Here is a 9,364-nt window from a genome sequence, read left to right as displayed (position 1 = left end):
CCATTCCCATCTTAATTGCTGTGCAGCATTGAGCATCTAAACATTCCATTAAGGATGTGGCCTCATTACAGAATGGCTCCTGCTGCTGTTGCAGTATTTAAAAAATATTTTGAGTCTGAATTACACATGTGATGTAAGGGCCCTATGTTTTCTTAATAGAGCAGAACCAAATGCAGTGATGTAAAAAAAAAAAAAAAAAAAAACCACGTAATTTTTGTTTGTAAAACATCTGTGAATGCATTATAACTCTTTTTTAAAGAAGTTCAGTGAACTGCATTATTCACAAACCTTACATTTTCAGGTATATAGATTCTCTTTTAGATCTAGTCCACTCTGGAAAGTTATACCTGTCTAACATTTTTGAATGTGGCACATGACTGACTGTAACGCTGGCATTTGTAACTGATTGGGACAGTAGATTGTCAATGTATGCCTACTTCTAGTGTTGTAACAGGCAGGTTTCTGGATCTTACTTGTAAAATAAGAGATCCATATTCAGCAGTCAGTGTAGTTTTTGAACAATGTTCTGTTTTGTATAGACAAAACTGTACTGACATCATTCTATGTACTTAAAAATCATGCAGACATCAGATTTGGTTAATAACAAGATGACAAAAATTAGCATGTTACATGCAATTTATTTTATTGACTCATCACACATAACTACATTAAAACCCAGTGAAATATAACTGTTTGAAGACCAGAGCTTTATAAAACACCCTATTGAATTTGCAGTTTATCTAGAATTAACAAAATGCACGATCATACACCAGCATCATTATTTAGAAGAATAAACCTAGACTTAAAGTGCAGTTTTACTCTGAAAAGTGACCACATAGAGTGCTTTCCCATTAGAAAGATCTGCTCTGTTTATTCAGAAGCACACTGGTTGACTTGAGTGCTGAAAATAAATCTTTCTTGCCCTCTATTCTTGTCAGTCATAACAACAGACAGCAAGCAAAAGAGGCATGTAGATCTTCTCCTTTCCTATGCACTGTCAATAATACAGTTATCTTCAATCAGTTACAGCAGTTTGATTGCTAAAGTGTCATGGGGGGCATAATTTATCCTTCAGTACCTTTATTTTTATTGATGATAAATGAACCCAGCTTCATTATCAAAGGACAGTGTAAGCTTGCCTGAGCTCTAGGGGAAAAAATGGCAGACTGAGGACATTTGATGCAGGAGTCACCAAGAAAAAAAAAAAAAAAACTAAGAATCCTTGATGCTACTTTCTGTCGCAGTGCAGTTACAGATGCACTTCTGTGTGATGTGATGTGATTTGATTTTATTACACTAATCTCCTTGTAGATTCTCTGTGGACAGCCACCTTTACAGCCTGGAGCTAGCAGCACATGGATGTTCTAGTCTATGGTAATTGCAGAATTTCATGTGGGGCTCTAAGTTTGCATGCCCAATGCTAGTTCCACTCTGGGTTACTCCAGGTTTCGCAATAGTACCTCGACACTCCTACTAGGTTTTATACAAGCCTTGCAGGCCCTAGGGTCACTCGTGATGTTCTGTGTTTGGCTTCTGGCTTTCAGACTCCTGCTAAGCTCCTAGGGAAGCCTAGACCTCTGCCTCAGCTCTTTGGGTACCCTCTGTCCAAGGAAAGAGGATGGTGGGTTGTCATAGTTATGATACTGGAACACGTCCCTTGTTCTAGACTTGCCAACAGCTTCTAGGCTTCCTGCCCTGAGAGTCTCACATTCTGCTGAGTTTGTTAATCTGAAAAATGTGAACAGAGTCATCTTGTGCAGATCATATGAAAAAGCTGTTGAACCATTAGGTAGCATCTTGGAAGTGCTGACATTTTTAGTAAGGCACATAATCTAAACAAAAATGGGGTGATGGCAAATAAAGGGAGGTAGAATTCTATCACCATGACATTCACAGTGCCTTTCTAGTTTATATTCACATAATGCAAACAATATACTGTTAGATTCAAAAACACATTTCTAGCAAAGAAAAACATTTCACTTATGTACAGTCTTAATATCCTACCATTTCTTCTCAACTTCAGTTAGAGAAAATTCTGGCTATATACATTTGGCTCAAAAGTAAAAGCTCATTTATTGTTTGAAATAAAGGGACAACTGTCTGAGACTCAGTGCAATGACACTTATTATTTTTTTATCCAATAACTCAATGGCTATAAACCAGTTTCTGAAGTAGGTCTGTCCTTCCTTGAGAAACAGTGCTGAGCTGAATATACAGCTCTGGAAAAATGAAAAGTAAAGCACAAGGCATTTCTGGGAGCGGAGGAACAGGCTGCATGTTTGAAAGGCAGGCAAATCAGAGCATGGTATATCTAGCACTACTTCAGCCAGGAGTAAATGTTTCCTTTCCAGGATAGAGATAAATAATTTTTTTTTGAGGTGTTGGCAATTTAAAAAAAAAAAAAGTGTTATATAGATTTACTATTAGTAAGCGGTATATCTTGAAATTAAATGGCTTTGTCTGTTAAGACACTGTAACTTACTAAAAATATTTGTGTTATTATTTTATAAAGAGCAGTCTGAGTTAAAACTAATCAGAACACTTTCATTTGTTTTGTTTGTTAATTTGTAATTCCTACATGCAAGTGTGAATTCTTATACTTAGCTCACTGCACTGTGATAAAATATTTAAATGTGAAAATCTTATTTTTGGATTTTAAAAAGACTGTGTAGGTCCAATTATTGAGTGCACCAAACCTCAACAGCAACTACATATGTACTAATGCCACGGAATTACCCCACTATTTACTTTAAAAAAAAAAACAATCAGAAAACCAACCCCCCCAGTACTGAACTGTAGCTTTTTTCACAGCAGAAAGGAAGATAGTTGTGTAGTGCCTGTTAGTTCTTGGAATCACTTGCATTTTTCTGTAAGGGAGCCAAGATAACCCCAGCATTCCTGTCTTCACTCTCTGGACTATACAGATTATTTTTTTCTATGTATGCTTGAACTACATCAGGCACTAGGTAACGAATGCTCTGGCCCCTCCGCAGTGCTCTCCTAATCTTGGTGGCGGAAATGTCATTTGTGATCCATTCTTCCACAAGGTGAATGTTATTCTTATGCCTCCACAAAATATCAGATTCATAGATGAATTTCTGAACGTTGTTTCCAGCCCTACTGATGCATACAAGGCCATGATTTTCCACAATTTCAGTGATATCCTCCAACTTCCACAGATTGGGGATCCCAAAAGATTCCAGCATGTCACTTCCACAAAGCAGTTTAACCTGTGGGACACCTTAAAAAGAAAAATAAGTGAGAAACAGGGCTTGGTTTAAGGGCACCAGATTTTAGCTAACTTGATGGGGACATTCAATTTCTAGGCCACCTCTCTATCTTTGGTTAAGATGAGACAATGGAATGAAATTAAAAAAATATATAATTTATAATTAGTAGCCTCAATACAGGACTTTCTGAAAAAAAGGTTATGGGAGTCCCTTTGTTCAAAAGGACTGTAAAATAAACTCTAATATGCTCATTTAGCCTTGGGGTCACTCAATCACTCGGAAAATGAAAGTAAAAGAAAATTTAGAGAAAATTCCAGAATAGCTAAGTATGAAAAGATACTGTAATGCTGTTAAAACTTTATCTGACATTCCATAGAGTTACAGAAGAGGACCTAGCTTTTATGGGACAGGGGCAGAGTGGATTATGTAAATGAAAGAAAATATGACCACCACCCCCCCAGCCCCTAGACTGTGTGACCTCACTTTAGGGGACACTCTTCCATACTATGTTTTATAGGGAAGCTAGAGAAGCATGCAGATAGAAATCACATTAAAGTAATGGAAGCAAAATCTGAGAGTGCTACAGATTTGCAGCTTCCAGTAATGTCACAGGCTGGTAGGAAGGTAATAAAACATCTGTCAACACAATGTGAAAAAAGCCTGCCTGATGCTGTTGGTCTTTTCTTTGAATATATTTACTTTAAAACACTATCAATTACACAGTAGAATTTGGACAGGTTCACGGGAAGAAGCCAGGCAGAAGTCAAGATTTGCTAATGTAAGGGATTAAGATGGTCATTATGCAAGGCCATTCAAATTCCATATAAAGACAAATAATTGTACATGTGTCCTGGTTTCGACAGGGATAGAGTTAATTTTCTTCTCAGCTAAAGAACTACAATTAAGATCTAAAAGCAATGAGCAAAATAAATGCTACCTAAAATTACAAAACCAAGCTATGTCTGTTGTATGAAGTTTTAAATTAGTTTCAAATGATCCTGCACCCAGTTACATTTTGAAATTCAGGACTTAATCCTGTCCTTTCTTTCATCAGCAACTTATTAGAAGATCCAAAATTCTCAGCTGTAACTACACTATAGCAAAGTTCTGTAGGTAAAATGGATAGCTTGGACCCGTTTCAGTTCAAATGTCCATTATCTTGAGTATTTTTATTGTCCTATTATTTTACCCTTACAGTCATCTTGTTTATGAAGCCAAGTGGTTTATGCTGTGGGATCTAAGGGAATAAACTTACTCAGTGAAATCAGAACGAAGAATTAGCATCTCTAAGGAGTTACTCATCAGTGCAATTCTCCTGAAATAGCCAGTATTGTTAAGCATTTAATTTGTGAACAGACTTAACTTTTTATATCTGGACTCTGATTTTTCTTTTTAACAGGGTCATGCCTATTTGGTTCCTGTTTCCTCTTCCGTCCTGGCTTTGTTAAAGGTATAGCATTCTGCGGACTATTAGTGGGATCAGGAGATAAGAGCTTTTGATGATGGTACCTGCAAAACAGATGTATTTTAGATATTTTAAAGATGTAGGAGAATATAGGGAGGAGTACGACCAACTAAAAAATCTTTTCACCACTTCCTCCTGCAGTACTGTCACAGACAATCCATCCAACAGCTGATCTGCTGGAACAGGGACTTGTGAGAGCTGGGTCGTAACACGGTCAAAGTGCAAAGATTTCAAAGCAACAACTACAAGGTTGGTTTATGTCCTTTTTTAATAAAAATTCATTTTGAAAAGAAGAATCTCAGTAAAGTAGAAGTGATGGAAAGAGTAAAAAATGTAAAACTTAAAAAAAAATATATTCCTTCAGACAATTCTCATGCCAGCCTTTAAATACAGAAATGGGCAGCACAGCACAATCAGGATCAAATGAGGGAAGCTTGTGTAGCATCTGTCTACTCTAGTCTAGTCTCTTGTCCTTCCTCATGAATACCTCTTCAGAACAAAATTGAATAAAGCCTAAGAAACAATGTATCTTAAAAATTGTTCACAGGCTCATTTTCTGTACGTTTAGGACTAATGGTGCAATCTTTCATTTATAATTCTCATATAAATAGTACTTCTGACGTTACTCAGTCTATTCATATGATTTGAGGTTAGCCTGCTATTATTCTAACTTGTTAGAGCTAACACTATTCCTTATCTTTCTATAAGTTCTTGAGACCTTTTAGAGTTTGGCTGAAGAATACCTTAAAACTTTCAGTGTTTCCAGCCACTCACTCTGGCTGCTTTCCCAATCATCAACTTCCACCCAATCTGAGTTTTTTGTAGCTAGTTTTGCCATAGTTACACGGTGATTTGCACTGATCAGACCTTTCTTCTTATACGCATCACCTACTGGTGAAATTATTCCTTTGATTACTTTGTATTTTCCTGTGGAAAAAAGCACATCACACAAGAACATGAAAAGTGGTTGAGCAGATGTTACTTCCACTGTATTGTATTTAAACTATTACGTAACCATAATTCACTGTGATCTGACCACCAATGCCAGCTCTGATAGCCGGCCCAGTGGAAAAGTACAGCATACTTCTGCCATTGTGCAAGGCAGCACAACTAAATATCTAGTAAGATATATTAGGAAGATACATTTCTATAAAGAAAAACTATAAAACTTGTGCTTTAGCTCATTAAAATTAGTAATAAATAACACATATGTAAGACTGTTCTCTCATGTATTTGACCTACATCATTCTGTACGATACATACAGGCATACAAGCTTCAACATCTAATTAGTATTTCCAAAAATATCTGCCACTGTCAAACATGCATTCCTATACACAAAATAACTCACATTCACTTTTATGTGTCTAGTTATCAGAGCTGTTCTGAATGACATAAATTACCATCCTACCTGTTTCATGAAAGTAGTCTTTAGCCAGCTCAAATAGCCTTAGATGCATGTTGGTAATGGGATTGAAGGACCCACAGGCCAGCAGTACTACTTCAGTCTTCTTGTCAGGATCTTCCATAGCCATTCCTTGCTGCTACAGAGCCAGGTGGAGAATGTTGGTGCTAGTTACCAGGCACTGCAAGAAGAGATGAGATTAAAAAATAGTTATTCCTACTTATTTGTGCTGCCAATGAGCAGAAGATTTCAAGATCAAATTGAACACTGTATTGTCCTTCCATCAACATTTGGCCTGTGATTGTTCAGGTGATACGGCATTATCCAATTTTTAAGAGATTAAAACCTCTAGTTCTTTCTGGTTATCCCTGCATAGAGGTACAATAAAAGGAGCTGAGATAACAGTGGCATTATGTGGCAGAATGGAGGGTAATTCTTCTATGGGGCTTCAGAAATCAAGGATGTAGAGGAAAGTGAGTGTGCTAGGAAGAAGACGTGTAATAAATAAGTGAACTCAAATTTACCTTGCTCCATGTGTTATCAAAGCAGTTGCGAATCCCTCCTATATGCAAAAGGAAACATCTTTAAAAATGAAATCACTGAAACCAGGCTGCTTGCCTGAAGAGACTACAGCGTACTGCCCACTCCGAAGAAAAGCAGCTCAAGCAGAAAAACTTCATGAGGAAAGATTATTTGTCCTGATTGCAGGACAAACTTTATTAGAACTTTGCATTTTTTTTAAGATGTCAATCAACTGCCAAGAGACACATCTTTATAAGTCACTTCCTTACTTCTAGTGCTTACAGGGGGGACAGAACATCCTATGACAGTTCCCAGTGCTGCTACTCTGAATTGCAGTGAGTCTTTTCAGCAAAATCTATTGAACTAACAGTTCAATTACAGTGTATTAAGTTTTGGAGGACAGGAGCATTAACATTTCTTTGTTCATAATTTATTTACATATTACCTTCTCTTGGTATGCGGGAAGAGAGTGCTATGGACTAAACATGAAAACAACCTGTCTGCTTTGTGGTGCAGAAAGCAAGTGGTAGGTGTGCGAGCAGAACAGATGGCAGAAGAATAGTGAATTTTAAAAAGTTTAGGAAAAGCTGCGATTAAATACCAGATTTTTTTTTTCCTTCTTTTAAAATACAACAGCACTGTTCCAATTTTGAACTTCTGTTTCAGAAAGTTGCTTATGAATTGGTGAAAATAAGGAAATTTCACTACTTATCTTTTTCACCACTACATGGATTTTTGCTTCTCGGTGTTCTTTTCTTTCATGAGAATATTCTGTCTTGCCAAGATGGTTTCCCCTAGCCTGGCCCTGAACAAATGAAAACTGGAATACGTTATGGGCCGTTCTCCTGCTGTTGCTGTTCGTGAGACGTTGAACGCTGAATAGTCTGCCATTGTTTCTACAGCAACATCACTGCCTGCAAAAATCCCACAGGGTCACCCTCACATTCTGTCTCCTTTTCAAAGGAGCTGAGTGATGTTCGCAGCCGCCACAGTGCTGATACCATCACAGCTAAATCTTGTAACAGCTACTATGTACCAACATCAAACAGCCCTTGAATAAAAGGAAGTCTTGCAAGACTTCACATTTTGCAGGTGTTAGTACTTTTCTGTGCTTTCAAGAGTTTCACAAACTTTTTAAAATATTCTTTATTACTGCAGAGTAGTTCAACATTTGAAGCGTTTGGTGTTACTTGGAATGCAGTCTTCACAGGGGCATCAGCTAGAAGAGTTACTATGGGAACAGGCAAGGAAAGGAGTTAGACTTGCCTTTGTAATGCATAAAGCTCTACATTCTAAAGAAAGTGACTCATGCTGCAAATTTGAAAAGGGTTGATTTTCTCCTTTAAAAAAAAAAAACAAAGCAAGAGCAAAAATAATAGAAAATTTTAAGACAAAAATATATAGTGCCTTCTCTGGAGTTAGTCAAATGTCCGTTTTCGTGCTGCTAGCTAATTTTACAGTCTTCAGAAACAGGCAACAGTTTATTGCATCGTAAACTTGTGGTGCTTCATATCTGCATAGAAATTGAGAATATAAATATAATTTAATAGTTTGCACACACCCTCAGTCTCCTAATTTCCCTTGATATCCTGTGTCTAGCACTGTTTTCATAGAAAACAGCTGCATGGTTGATGTGCAGGTATCATCCTATGGTTACCTTCACTGCTAGTCATCCTTATAGCCAACACAGCCCTGTCAGAGCTGGGATCTGCTTTGGGTGAAATGACCTGCCTATAGCTCCGACTTTTGGGGTAAAGCTATGCAATTTGCACATCCCAGGAGAGAAAAAGAAGACTGGGTTCCAGTGATGATTAAAGCGCAGCCATGACCAGAGCCATATACAGCACTATGCCTATTATGGTATAACAACATAAGTAGTTTTGATGAATTATGTATAATTTGGCACTGCTTGACACAATTCTGATTATTGCAGTTTGACCACAAGATCCAAACTAGCTGCCCAGCTCTTGCTGTACAGAGATGGGAGATCTGTATGCAGGTGTTTAGTTTCACAAAACTGAGAAGTCTTACAATAATTAATGCTATCCTATACCAAACACTAAAGGAAATATTAGTAAAACCTCTCTGCAGAGACTTAAGAAGGGGAAATGAAGTAAAATGGCTTTCACTCTGATCTTCAGTACGTGTAGGACATCCTGGATAATTTTCCCTTCTCCTTCAGAAGGAAAAATGAGGTGCCCTGTGATGTAGTCCTTCGCATATATGCTTGTATATCATCTCACCGTGCTTATCCGTAATCTTGCCAGTACTTGGTGCGTACTGCTTGTGCCCTGCCAGTGCCTAGCTGGACTGGGCGCACATTTGCGCTAACCACCACCAAAGGAACCTGCAGTAGGTTTTGGGATGTTTCTGAAAACCAACCTGTTCGCTTCTGCGGGTAAGCAGGTAATGGTCAGTATGCTTTGGTCAACCTCGTTTATATTTCAGAGGTAAATATTTACTAAACACGCTCATCTATCTCTAGCATAGAAACATCCGTAAATATTACGTTTACGCCGTGGGGGCTGTCGCTGGCCGCTCCGGCGTGCCAATCGCTCCGGTTTTCGGTCCGTTTCGTCCCCGCAGCTCCGCGCCGCGAGAGGCCTGCACGGCTACGCCCCCCCCCGCAGCTTGCGGGGCGCAGGGTCGGGCCCCAGCCCAGCGAACCCCCGCCGCCCCCGCCAGCCAGCCCCGCCGCCGCCCGCGCTTACCGCCAGCTCCGCGCGCAGGGGCCGCACTGGGCG

At 38.7% G+C, this 9,364-nt stretch overlaps 1 protein-coding gene across 1 annotated transcript; it reads right to left on the bottom strand.

Moving 5' to 3' along the window:
- Positions 1–618: 618 nt before the first annotated feature.
- NMNAT1 (nicotinamide nucleotide adenylyltransferase 1) lies at positions 619–9,347 on the bottom strand. Its single transcript, XM_086764579.1, has 5 exons — positions 9,332–9,347; positions 6,105–8,133; positions 5,439–5,622; positions 4,594–4,739; positions 619–3,241 (listed from the first exon to the last, which is right to left on the bottom strand). Exons 2-5 carry the CDS (start codon positions 6,226–6,228, stop codon positions 2,841–2,843), a joined length of 855 nt encoding a protein of 284 aa, XP_086620705.1. The 5' UTR covers positions 6,229–8,133; positions 9,332–9,347; the 3' UTR covers positions 619–2,840.
- Between the last annotated feature and the right edge of the window lie 17 nt (positions 9,348–9,364).

The sequence above is a fragment of the Chlamydotis macqueenii genome, chromosome 21 (assembly GCF_036417535.1).
Source record: "Chlamydotis macqueenii isolate bChlMac1 chromosome 21, bChlMac1.mat, whole genome shotgun sequence".
Taxonomy (NCBI): Eukaryota; Metazoa; Chordata; class Aves; order Otidiformes; family Otididae; genus Chlamydotis; species Chlamydotis macqueenii.
Note: the sequence above shows the minus strand (reverse complement) of the source record. Positions and strands in the feature narration are given on the sequence as shown.